We start from the raw sequence: 13,836 nt of genomic DNA on the forward strand, positions 1-13,836 counted from the left end.
CTATAATAATGGAGTCGACTCACCTTATCAAAACCATCATAGGATGGGGAATATACAGAAATCTAAGGAGACTCACAGAACACAAGCAAAGAAAAACGCAAAGATTGTCTTCCCCACGATATGTAACAACTCTTCTGCAATCTCTTCTTGACTAATGTTCACACTCTTTTTATTGAATGTTCAGTCACTGTCAAAAAAAAATCCCACTGATGAATGATTGGTTAGAGGATTTAAATCCTACTATCTTCTACATTTCCCAAACCTGGATGAATGACAAAGATAATGTGCTCTTAAATCAAACTGACCAACCCAACTATGATGTCTGTCACTTCCCCAGACCTAAATGTAAAGGTGGGGGGTTACTAATAATCTGTAAAAAAAAAAAAAAAAAAAAAAAGAACTTAAACTTAAACCTTACAAAGTAGATATTAATCCTCCCTATGAGGTGGCAATACTAAAATCACCACAAATAAACATTGGAATGGTCTATTACGCCTCTGGTATACTTCAGAAAGACTGCTCACCTCTAATTGAATTATTCACTAAAGTGTTTCCATCACCTGATTCTACATTAATTGTAGGAGACTTCAACCTACAAGTAGTTTCCTGCATGTATCCGGATCAGTCCAGACTCCTGGGTTCATGCATCCCTGCCAGCAGATGGAGACAGAGAGAGTCTCACTGACACTGTTTTATAATCCTTGGTGCCACCTGCAGTTCCTCAGTATTTCTCTGTCTCCAGCAGATGGTGGCTGGTGCATAAACCTGCAGTTCCTCAGTATTTCTCTGTCTCCAGCAGATGGTGGCTGGTGCATAAACCTGCAGTTCCTCAGTATTTCTCTGTCTCCAGCAGATGGTGGCTGGTGCATAAACCTGCAGTTCCTCAGTATTTCTCTGTCTCCAGCAGATGGTGGCTGGTACATAAACCTGCAGTTCCTCAGTATTTCTCTGTCTCCAGCAGATGGTGGCTGGTGCATAAACCTGCAGTTCCTCAGTATTTCTCTCTCTCCAGCAGATGGTGGCTGGTACATATACCTGCAGTTCTGCAGACTGGCAAGTTTTTCTGTTTTGTGGTGAGCCTTTCCTCCCAGGGTGTTTAGGTCCTGTTGGATCCTTCTCTGCTTGGTTGAAGTGGATGAGCTGGAGGTCGGTGACCTTTTTGTATGCTCGCTCCGTTAATGCGTGGGGTGTAAATCCTGGTGGTCCAGATCCCTCCCCTTCACGAGGCTGCTCATGCAGCTGCAGGCTCAGGGCGGTTGGTAATTTTTTCTTTTGCTCAACTTGCCTTCCTTCCTTTTTTCTTTTAAAATTCTGAATTCAGACTTTCTCTCCTTATTTGTTGCTTTTTGCTGAACCTGAGCTGGACAATTATTTTTAAAAAACCAAAGTACGTCTGTCTCGCGGGCGGCTTTCTCCTTCCAGTCCCGCTAGTAGTGGGTGGTCAGGCTCCGTTCGTTTTTTTCCCGATCGCGGTGTTGCTCAGGGCTCGGCAGGAGGTTTTTCCTGGTGACGAGAGAATGGTTTGCGTCTCTGTTTGCCGCACATGTGAAGCAATGCTGGCGCGGCTGAGCTGCTTCAGTCTATGTACGGCCTGCATTTCAGGGTGAGAGGGACCATCAGAGCCCCCAGCGACCACAAAAGGTGTGAGGCATCATTCGGTCTCTCACCCGAGGGCTCCTTTGAAGCACCGAAATGTGGCCCGCAGCAGGCCCCCGATTTTCTCTGACACAGTAACAGCAGCCATTTTGGCTGCCCCCGCAGCCCTGTTGTCTCAGACAGAAGAGGGGGGAGTTTTGCCTCTGCGACTTTCTCTGACCCACCCGACCACGATGGAAAAGCTGGGGGGAGGCACATGACGAAATTTACTTAGATCTGCCAGTGCCTGCATCCGCTGATGCTGCACCCACACAGATCCTGAAGGCTTCTCATGCTTTCTCTGCGGATTTTGCCCTCCTGCTGCATGAAGCTTATTTAGCTCAGCAGGTTTGGAGAAGAGACAGCTGAGTGGGGGATATGATAGAGCTGTTTAAAATCATGAGAGGTCTAGAACGGGTAGATGTAAATCGGTTATTTACTCTTTCGGATACTAGAAAGACTAGGGGGCACTCCATGAAGTTAGCATGTGGCACATTTAAAACTAATCGGAGAAAGTTCTTTTTTTACTCAACGCACAATTAAACTCTGGAATTTGTTGCCAGAGGATGTGGTTAGTGCAGTTAGTATAGCTGTGTTTAAAAAAGGATTGGATAAGTTCTTGGAGGAGAAGTCCATTATCTGCTGTCAATTAGGTTGACTTAGAAAATAGCCACTGCTATTACTAGCATCAGTAGCATGGAATAGACTAAGTTTTTGGGTACTTGCCAGGTTCTTATGGCCTGGATTGGCCACTGTTGGAGACAGGTTGCTGGGCTTGATGGACTCTTGGTCTGACCCAGTATGTCATGTTCTTAGGCAGGTCTGGGTAGCCAGTCTCACCCTCTTCGGGGTCTGGGTTGCGCTCCTGGGCATGAGCAGTCCCATGGAAATAGGTCTTCATTAGGACAGCATTAGCGGTGTCTTGGGTGGCTGGTGAGGACTTGGATGACTCTGTTGGGTCACAGGAGGACCCCGGGACACAGAACACATTGTTGGTGTCGGACCAGGTTGTTGATCCGGATGATGCCGGCTTGTCTCAGGGAGATGATCTAGAGGATATTCCAGTCTCGGAGGGAGAAGACCCCAAAGTACTCAGCTTATTCAGGAAGGAGGAGTTAGGCCCTTTGATTCTTCAGGTCTTGGAGGAACTTGGGCAAAAACTCCTGCAGGAAGACTCCGATATGGAAGGAGCGGAACCAGTTCTGGATGGGCTTCGGGGTTCCATGAGAGCTTTTCCTTATCATAAATCGGTGAAAAAGATGGTGGATTAAGAATGGGGTATGCCTGACTCCAGCTTGAGAGTGGGAAGGGTGATGGCTAAGCTCTACCCCCTGCTGGGAACAGACGTTGGAGATCTTTTCCCTTCCAAAGGTGGACACTGCAGTTTTGGCAATCACAAAGACGATGACTATCCCCGTCGCGGGCTCCGCAGTGTTGAAGGATATTCAAGATCGTACGTCAGAGATTCACCTCAAGAGCATTTTTGAGGTATCTGCCTTGAGTCTGCCAATAGCTATCTGCTCCAGCTTCATGCAAAGAGCTTGCCTGAACTGGGTTCAATAGCTTCAGGATGGGCAGGCAAAATCTGGTGATCAGCCAGATAAAGCTGTGTGCATGGAGGTATCCGCTGCTTACGTGGCAGATGCCTTATTTGACTTGGTGAGAACTTAGTCCCATATTATGAGCTCCACGATGTCAGCCAAGTGGTTATTGTGGCTGCATAACTGGTCGGCAGATGTTTTGTCTAAGTCTCAGTTTGGGGTCTCTGCCTTTCAAGGGATGCCTCGTTTTGGAGAGGATCTGGAGCACTTGATGAAGGATCTGGGTGAGAATAAGGTATATAAGTTGCTGGAAGATAAGCCTAAGGACAAGCGGCCTTTTCAGTCTCGCTTGCGTTTTCATGATGTTAGGAGGTCATGTCATGCGAGGGGAGCAGTTCTCTTATTGAGGTCAGTCCTGGGGCAGTCCTTTCAAGGTGATTAAGAACCTAAGAACATAAGATATGCCATACTGGGTCAGACCAAGGGTCCATCAAGCCCAGCATTCTGTTTCCAACAATGGCCAACCAAGTTCAAAAAAGGTTTGGATAAGTTCTTGGAGGAGAAGTCCATTAATGGCTATTAATCAATTTTACTTAGGGAATAGCCACTGCTATTAATTGCATCAGTAGCATGGGATCTTCTTAGTGTTTGGGTAATTGCCAGGTTCTTGTGGCCTGGTTTTGGCCTCTGTTGGAAACAGGATGCTGGGCTTGATGGACCCTTGGTCTGACCCAGCATGGCAATTTCTTATGTTCTTATGTTCTTAAGTACCTGGCAAGTACCCCAAACATTAAATGAATAGATCCCAAGGTACTAATCCTTACTGATTAATAGCACTTGATGGACTTCTGCTCTAGGAACTTATCCAAAACATTTTTAAACCCAGTTACACTAACTGCCATAACCACATCCTCTGGCGATGAATTCCAGAGCTTAATTATGCATTGAGTGAAAAATAATTTTCTCCGAATTGTTTTAATGAGCTATTTGCTAACTTCATGGAGTGCCCCTAGTCCTTGTATTATCCAAAAAAGTAAATAACCGATTCACATTTACCCGTTCAAGTCCTTTCATGATTTTGTTGACCTCTTATCATAGCTAACAATATCCGTTTCTTCTCTGAGCTGAACAGCCCTAGCCTCTTTAGCCTTTCCTCATAGGAGAGACGTTCTTTCACCTTTATCATTTTGGTCACCCTTCACTGTACTTTCTCCAGTACAATTATATCTTTTTTGCAATGCGGCGACCAGAACTGCACACAATATTCAAGGTGCGGCCTCACTTTGGAGCGGTACAGAGGCATTATGGTCGCCGCATCTCAAAAAAGATATAGTTGCGATGGAGAAGGTACAGAGAAGGGCATCCAAAATGATAAAGGGGATGGAACAGCTCCCCTATGAGGAAAGACTAAAGAGGTTAGGGCTGATCAGCTTGGAGAAGAGACTGCTGAGGGGGGATATGATAGAGATCGTTAAGATCATGAGAGGTCTTGAACGAATAGATGTGAATCGGTTATTTACACTTTCGAATAATAGAAGGACGAGGGGGCATTCCATGAAGTTAGCAAGTAGCACATTTAAGACTAATCGGAGAAAATTCTTTTTCACTCAACGCACAATAAAGCTCTGGAATTTGTTGCCAGAGGATGTGGTTAGTGCCGTTAGTGTAGCGGGGTTCAAAAAAGGTTTGGATAAGTTCTTGGAGGAGAAGTCCATTAACGGCTATTAATCAAATTTACTTAGTGAATAGCCACTGCTATTAATTGCATCAGTAGCATGGGATCTTCTTAGTGTTTGGGTAATTGCCAGGTTCTTGTGGCCTGGATTGGCCTCTGTTGGAAACAGGATGCTGGGCTTGATGGACCCTTGGTCTGACCCAGCATGGCAATTTCTTATGTTCTTATGTTCACCATCAGTGATTCTGCAGGAGCCATAGCCCCACAATAAGGTGAGGCTGGTCCACTCTGCCGTTCCTTTTATAGGGGGTCACCTAGCGCGATTTTACGGGGAGTAGGCCAAGATCACTCAGGATCAATGTGTCCTCAGCGTAATAAGAGATGGTTATGCATTAGAATTTGCTCAGCCTGTTCGCAACTTGTTTCTAGTTTCCCCCTGCGGGTCGTTGGAAAAGCATCAGGTGGTTCGGGCTATGTTAGACAGGTTACGGGACTTAGGAGCGGTGGTTCCAGTTCCTCAGGGTGAACGGGGCAAAGGTCGCTATTCCATCTATTCTCCCCATTCTAGTTTTAAAACGGGTAAATGTGGTGCTAAAGGTCCCGAGGCTTAGGATGTTGGGAATTCAGAGTCTCGGTCGTCTGGTGACAGTGTCTTGCGAGCGGGACTGTCCAGGTCCCACCCTCAATAGGGAGCTTTGGTACATCCCAGGAGTCTGGACTGATCCGGGTCCATACAGGGAAAGGGAAATTGGTCCTTACCTGCTGATTTTTGTTCCTGTAGTACCACGGATCAATCCAAAACCCACAGGATCTAGGGAGGTGGAGAGTCGTCCACTCAGCTGTAATTCTTTTGTTCAATCTACAGTTTTTTCAGGGTATGGAATACAGACTTGTTTGAAATGTTTTTACAGGTTTTTTCAAGTTTTGCAAGTGGTTTGTGCTTGGGTACAGGTCAATACTGAGGAACTGCAGGTGGCACCAGGGATTATGAAGCAGTGTCAGTGAGACTCTCTCTGCTGGCAGGGCTTCATAAACCCAGGAGTCTGGACTGATCTGTGGTACTATAGGAATGAAAATTAGCAGGTAAGAACCAATTTTCCTAAAGAACACCAAAAACCACAGCATTGACATTTTTTTAGATATAGTGGAAGCAATGGGATGCTCACAGTTTGTAACAAAGCCCACTCATAAAGCAGGACTTATCCTTGATCTAATATTTATTTGCCAATCACAATAATTGTGCAATCAATACCTGCCATAATATATTGCCCTGGTCTGATCCCCAACTAATAAAAGCAGATATAACCCTCCTCAACACAAAGCAAACAAATTTAAATAATATTTGTTATTTATTTAAATAATAGTCAAACTTTCACATTCAGAAAAAAGATAGAATTGGATGTACTTGAAGAATCAATTAAAAATAAGCTAATTGACTTTAATCAAACTAATGCCTCCTCAGCTTTTGACTTCTGGGATAAAATCGTCAATGATATAGCCAATAACATAAGCCCAGTCCAGGCATAAACGTTCCAAAAAGAACTAAATACTTCTAAACAAAAGAAACCATGGTACAGCGAAGAGCTAAGACGCACTAAACAGACACTAAGGAAATCTGAAAAACAATGGCGGAAATGCCCTTCTACAGAATCCCTAGGAAAATACAGATCCCACCTAACAAAATACCATGCACAAATCAATAAAGCAAAAAAATATTACTATGCAAAACAGATTCACGGGATAATATTTAATTCCAAATTACTCTTCGAAACTGTCAAAACTTAATCAAGGACCCATCTTCCTCCATCTTGAGTAACTATTACTTCTCAAAGAATGCCTGCAACAAATATGCCACCTCATTGTTAGATAAAATCAATAGGTTAAAAACACAATTCTCCTCATGCTCACCAACAAAAGAACCAGAAGAAAAACATGGACCACATTCGACAGAGTAACTAATTAATCAAATCATTACCAAAATTAAGCCTGCTACCCACTCACTGGACCCAATTCCTGCAAGTTCCCTGAAAATAGTATACAGTGTAATCACTCCGACAATCTCAACTATAATCAACCATTCACTCTCAGAAGGTTTGGTACCTCCTGGGGAAAAACAAGCTGTGATCAAACCAATCCTAAAAAACAAAACTGGCAGAATTTACAATTGGGACAATTATTGACCAATATCCAACTTGCCTTTTATCGCAAAATTTCTAGGAAAAGCAATGCTATCTCAATTGGAAAACCACCTAGAAGATAACGATATTCTATATCCAAACCAATTCAGATTCAGAAAATATCGATCAACAGAAACTTTACTCCTATCTTTAATAAACCCTGTAATACAGGGTTTGACAATGATGAATCCTTTATCCTGGTGCTAACTGATTTAACAATAGCCTTCGTCACTGTGGACTACATCCTGCTATGCCATCAGTTGAGAAAAATTGGAATAGACGGAAGTGTTCTCAAATGGTTCTCTTCCTTCCTAGCCAATAGAACATTCCAAGTCAAATTGAGCAACCACATATCTGACACCTTCCCTATCGATACAGCTGTCCCCCAGGGTTCATCACTCTTGACAACACTATTCAACATTTATATACTTCCTCTGTATGCATAACTAACGGAACTAGGAATCAACTTCATCTTATATGCAGAAGACATACAGTTCTTCATTCTATTTGCCAGGACCTAGGAATACAGATTGATGAGAACATTACAATTAAAAAGCACATAAGCAAATTAATTAAAACAGGATACTCCAAGATGCAAATATTACATCGGTTGAAATCTTTACTAACTTTCCAGGGCTTCCACACTCTCTTAAAACATTAATATTCTCAGTCATAGACTACTGCAGCTCCCTGTTACTAGGCCTACCTTCAGGACTATTAAAATAATTACAGTTAATACAAAATGCCTCAGCAAGACTTTTAATAGGACACGGAAATTGGACCACATCACCCCCTCTCTGGCTGCCAGTACAATCCAGAATCCATTATAAAGTATTAACACTAATCTTTAATATCATCAATGACAGAAACCCATGACACTGCAACCATGCACACCACAGCGAACGCTAAGATCGCAAAACAAAGGAATATTAACTGTGCCTACAACACGGAGTACACATCTAATGCAAATAAGAGACCGAATATTTTCCATAGCAGGCCCCAAGTTGTGTAATTCTCTACCAGGGACATTACGTCTGATAACAGAAAGAGTTTCAAACAGGAGCTTAAAACCTGGCTCTTCAAAAATACATATGATCTAACTTAAAATAACAATATGCAGATAACCACAAAATAAAAAACATAGATAATGTTAGACGAATGAGCGATAAGTAATGAGACATGTAACGTGTATTAAGACAACTCACTTACTAATATGTGAAGGTTATACCGGAGTCTAAAATAACTTTGGTTTGATCCCATATTTGTTTATGTTGGTTTTTGGCCTAAGTTTGGGGTTGTTTTGCACTCTCTTTAATTTGTGGTAATTGAAATCTCCCTTAGGGAATAGCCACTGCCATTACTAGCATCAGTAGCATGGGATCTTCTTAGTGTTTGGGTAATTGCCAGGTTCTTGTGGCCTGGTTTGGCCTCTGTTGGAAACAGGATGCTGGGCTTGATGGACCCTTGGTCTGACCCAGCATGGCAAGTTCTTATTATTACCACACTACCAATTTGGTTAGCTTCCCTAATTTCTCTTAGCGTTTTATCATCCGCCTCATCATATTAGCAAGATGGACGGTAGTATACTCCTATCACTATACTCTTCCCCAACACACGAGGGGTTTCTAGCCATAAAGATTCGATTGTGTATTTAGTCTCATGCAGGATCTTTATCCTGTTGGATTCTGTCATCCCAGACAAAAAGCACCATCCCACCACCAAGTTGCTCTTCTCTATCATTGCGTTATAATTTGTAACCTGATATAGCACTGTCCCATTGGTTATCTTCCTTCCACCATGACTCTGAGATGCCACTTATGTCTGTCATTCGCTGCTATTCATTCTAATTCTCCCATCTTACTACTTAGACTTCTGGCATTCACGTACAGACATTTCAAAGTTTGCTTTTTGTTTGTATTAACAGCCTGTTTTTCAGTTGACAGGGATAAATTGGAATCTTTTAGCTCAGGTAATTCTTTACTTATAGGCTCTAAACTCATAGAGCTTTATGCTCAACTGAGCATGTGCAGGAATTCCCACATGGGCATTGCCTCGTGAGCCACTCAATGGATTGAAGAGCTAAGCCTAGCTCAGTAGTCGACTCTTCAGAGAGACGGGCAGATATTTAGCATGGCTAATTCATTCTGCTGTTTATGGTAAGCAAACTTGCTTTCTCCATCAATAAGCAGGGCTAAATTAGCCATGATATGTGGGGAGTCCCAAGCTGAGGGTTGCACTGAAGCATTTATTGAATAAGTAATCTGGACCCCAACATTCAGAGTAGACTACCAGGTTAACAAACTAAGTGAAACTGCTTGTCCACATTTACTGTCAACTTTTATAGATTGCCCACAGATGCAAAGAGACATAAAGACGTGCACTGACGACCATATTCCAATATTGCAGATGTCTTCAATATGCACTGCTTGTACATGAGCTACTGACTCCTTGTAAGTTACCACAGTGCTATTAGAGTTATAACCATGGTCACTCCTAGCAGGTTACCCAGTACTGTTACAGGTATAACCATGGCTGCTCCGTGCAGGTTACCCCAGTGCTGTTACAGGTATAACCATGGCTGCTCCGTGCAGGTTACCCCAGTGCTGTTACAGGTATAACCATGGCTGCTCCGTGCAGGTTACCCAGTGCTGTTACAGGTATAACCATGGCTGCTCCGTGCAGGTTACCCCAGTGCTGTTACAGGTATAACCATGGCTGCTCCGTGCAGGTTACCCCAGTGCTGTTACAGTTATAACCATGGTTACTCCATGTAGATTATTCCGGTGGTTTCCCCATGGCTGCTCCCTGAAGGTTATTCCAGTGCTGTTTCCCCATGGCTGCTCCCTGCAGATTATGCCAGTGCTGTTTCCCCATGGCTGCTCCCTGCAGATTATTCCAGTGCTGTTTCACCATGGCTGCTCCCTGCAGATTATGCCAGTGCTGTTTCCCCATGGCTGCTCCCTGCAGATTATGCCAGTGCTGTTTCAACATGGCTGCTCCCTGCAGATTATCCCAGTGCTGTTTCCCCATGGCTGCTCCCTGCAGATTATTCCAGTGCTGTTTCCCCATGGCTGCTCCCTGCAGATTATTCCAGTGCTGTTTCCCCATGGCTGCTCCCTGCAGATTATGCCAGTGCTGTTTCCCCATGGCTGCTCCCTGCAGATTATTCCAGTGCTGTTTCCCCATGGCTGCTCCCTGCAGATTATTCCAGTGCTGTTTCACCATGACTGCTCCGTGTGGATTATCCCAGTGCTGTTTCCCCATGGCTGCTCCCTGCGGATTATTCCAGTGCTGTTTCCCCATGGCTGCTCCCTGCAGATTATGCCAGTGCTGTTTCCCCATGGCTGCTCCCTGCGGATTACCCCAGTGCTATTTCACCATGACTGCTCCGTGCGGATTACCCCAATGCTGTTTCACCATGACTGCTCTGTGCAGATTATGCCAGTGCTGTTTCCCCATGGCTGCTCCCTGCAGATTACCCCAGTGCTGTTTCACCATGACTGCTCCGTGCAGATTACCCCAGTGCTATTTCACCATGGCTGCTCCCTGTGGATTACTCCAGTGCTGTTTCACCATGGCTGCTCCCTGCAGATTACCCCAGTGCTGTTTCACCATGACTGCTCCCTGTGGATTACCCCAGTGCTGTTTCACCATGACTGCTCCCTGTGGATTACCCCAGTGCTGTTTCACCATGATTGCTTCCTGTGGATTACCCCAGTGCTGTTTCACCATGGCTGCACCGTGCAGGTTACCCCAGCAGCCTTGGAAACCTGATGCAGTTTTACCTCTACACTATGTCCTTTTGCTTATACTCTCACCTCTTTGGCCTCTTAAAGTTCCACATGATGAGCAAACACTCAAGGCTTTTCCCTCATTTCTTCTATCTGTTAACACCATCTCCCTTTACTCCTGCACTCTCTGCATGTCCCAGTCATGTTTATATTCTGTCACAGCTAATTTTGGCACTGCATCTGCCGTAGACTATGCAAGGGGTTTGCAATATTCTCAGTAAAGAAGTATTTTCTCATGTTTTCCAAATCTTCCTCCCTGTAACTTTATATCATGACACTTTGTCCTTAGCTGTGCAAGTCATTACTCAGCATTTTCCTTATAGTGTTGCAGCATTATTTCTTGTTACCTGGCAGTGTGTCTCAGTAGTGTGCAGTGCAGTGTGGTTTTGCCTTGCAGTGGCTCTTGATGCAGTGTGGTGAGGTGGTTTCCTGGTACTGTGTCTTGGCCTGCTGTGGCGCTGTGTGTTACGTGGCAGTATTTACTAGTACTTTGCAGTGTCCTGTGTTCTTGCCTAGCAGTGATTCTTGATGCAGTGTGGTGCAGTTGTTAACTGCCAGTGTTTCATGGCCATGCATGCCAACGACAGGCTGGTGGCATCTTATGGACCAATTTATTGAGGCATGAACTTCTCAGGACAAGAGTGCACTTGATGAAATGCTTGGTGTATCTGTCTATAACTCTTCCCTTTCTCCCCAGATACTCTGGTTGGCACTATGATCACGCAGGTGACAGGAAACGATGTGGACTCTGGCCCTGCCCTTTCCTATGCCCTCCTCCTGGACAGTGTGTCACGGGAAACTTTCAGCATTCTTCCCTATGGTGGACAGATCTCTTTGACACAAGCCCTGGACTTTGAGGATCGAAGCTGGTATACCCTCACTGTACGCTCTTCAGACTCCAAGCACGAGACCCAGGCTAATGTAACTATCATTGTTGAGGACATCAACGACAACGCTCCGGAGTTCATGCAGGAACTCTATCAGGTCTGTAAAATGCTGACCATTGTCAGCATCAAAGATGGATTCTGCTTATATGTGAAGAAGAATTAAGGAACATTATACTAGAGTGATAGGAGAGGAGCGCCTCAGGGAGTCTCTGCTATTGATGGGGGGGGGGGGGGGGAATGTCCTGAGGGGTCTCTGCTCTTGACAGGGAAGGAGTTTCCTATAGAGGATGGAATAACTCCCATATGAGGAAAGGCTGAAGAGGTTAGGGCTTTTCAGCTTGGAGAAGAGACGGCTGAGGGGGGATATGAGAGAGGTCTTTAAGATCATGAGAGGTCTTGAACAAGTAGATGTGACTCGGTTATTTACACTTTCGGATAATAGAAGGACTAGGGGGCACTCCATGAAGTTAGCAAGTAGCACATTTAAGACTAATCGGAGAAATTTCTTTTTCACTCAACGCACAATTAAACTCTAGAATTTGTTGCCAGAGGATGTGGTTAGTGCAGTTAGTGTAGCTGGGTTCAAAAAAGGTTTGGATAAGTTCTTGGAGGAGAAGTCCATTACCTGCTATTTATCAAGTTTACTTAGGGAATAGCCACTGCTATTAATTGCATCAGTAGCATGGGATCTTCTTAGTGTTTGGGTACTTGCCAGGTTCTTATGGCCTGGTTTGGCCTCTGTTGGAAACAGGATGCTGGGCTTGATGGACCCTTGGTCTGACCCAGCATGCAATTTCTTATGTTCTTTATCTCTTTTGGTGATAGGGGAACAGTGCCCTGAGGAGTCTCTTCTGGTGATAGGGGAGGAGTGCCCCATGGAGTCTCTGCTGGTGATAGGGGAGAAGTGCCCCTTGAAATCTCTGCTGGTGGTAGGGGAGGAGTGCTCCTTGGAGTCTCTGCTGGTGGTAGGGGAGGAGTGCATCAGGGATTCTCTGCTGGTGATAGGGAGGAGTGCGTCAGAGACTCTCTGCTGGTGGTAGGGGAGGAGTACGTCAGGGAGTCTCTGCTGGTGATAGAGGATGAATGCATCAGGGATTCTCTGCTGGTGATATGGGAGGGGTGCCCCTTGGAGTCTCTGCTGGTAGGGGAGGAGTGCGTCAGGGATTCTCTGCTGGTTGTTGGGGAGGAGTGCGTCAGGGATTCTCTGCTGGTGATAGGAGAGGAGTGCGTCAGGGATTTTCTGCTGGTGATAGGGGAGATGTATGTCAGGGATTCTCTGCTGGTGGTAGAAGAGGAGTGCGTCAGGGATTTTCTGCTGGTGATAGGGGAGATGTACGTCAGGGATTCTCTGCTGGTGATAGGGGAGATGTATGTCTGGGATTCTCTGCTGGTGGTAGAAGAGGAGTTCGTCAGGGATTCTCTGCTGGTGGTAGAAGAGGAGTGCATCAGGGATTCTCTGCTGGTGGTAGGAGAGGAGTGCGTCAGGGATTCTCTGCTGGTGGTAGGGGAGTTGTACATCAGGGATTCTCTGCTGGTGGTAGAAGAGGAGTGCATCAGGGATTCTCTGCTGGTGGTAGAAGAGGAGTGCATCAGGGATTCTCTGCTGGTGGTAGGGGAGTTGTACATCAGGGATTCTCTGCTGGTGGTAGGGGAGGAGTGCGTCAGGGATTCTCTGCTGGTGATAGGATAGGAATGCGTCAGGGATTCTCTGCTGGTGATAGGAGAGGAATGCGTCAGGGATTCTCTGCTGGTGATAGGAGAGGAGTGCGTCAGGGATTCTCTGCTGGTGGTAGAAGAGGAGTGCGTCAGGGATCCTCTGCTGGTGGTAGAAGAGGAGTGCGTCAGGGATTCTCTACTGGTGGTAGGAGAGGAGTGCATCAGGGATTCTCTGCTGGTGGTAGGGGAGTTGTACATCAGGGATTCTTTGCTGGTGGTAGAAGAGGAGTTCGTCAGGGATTCTCTACTGGTGGTAGGAGAGGAGTGCATCAGGGATTCTCTGCTGGTGATAGGGGAGTTGTACATCAGGGATTCTCTACTGGTGGTAGAAGAGGAGTGCGTCAGGGATTCTCTGCTGGTGGTAGGGGAGGAGTACGTCAGGGATTCTCTACTGGTGGTAGGAGAGGAGTGCGT

General features: G+C 45.3%; 1 protein-coding gene across 1 annotated transcript in view; it reads left to right on the forward strand.

Annotated features, from left to right (window-relative positions):
- Positions 1-13,836, forward strand: part of DCHS1 (dachsous cadherin-related 1) — a gene marked incomplete in the record, with an annotated part of 442,608 nt that overhangs the window by 401,497 nt on the left and 27,275 nt on the right. The window contains 1 exon segment of the mRNA XM_029601883.1: positions 11,517-11,803. Coding sequence (XP_029457743.1) covers positions 11,517-11,803 — 287 coding nt within the window.

This window comes from Rhinatrema bivittatum, chromosome 5 (genome assembly GCF_901001135.1).
Source record: "Rhinatrema bivittatum chromosome 5, aRhiBiv1.1, whole genome shotgun sequence".
NCBI classification, from domain to species: Eukaryota; Metazoa; Chordata; class Amphibia; order Gymnophiona; family Rhinatrematidae; genus Rhinatrema; species Rhinatrema bivittatum.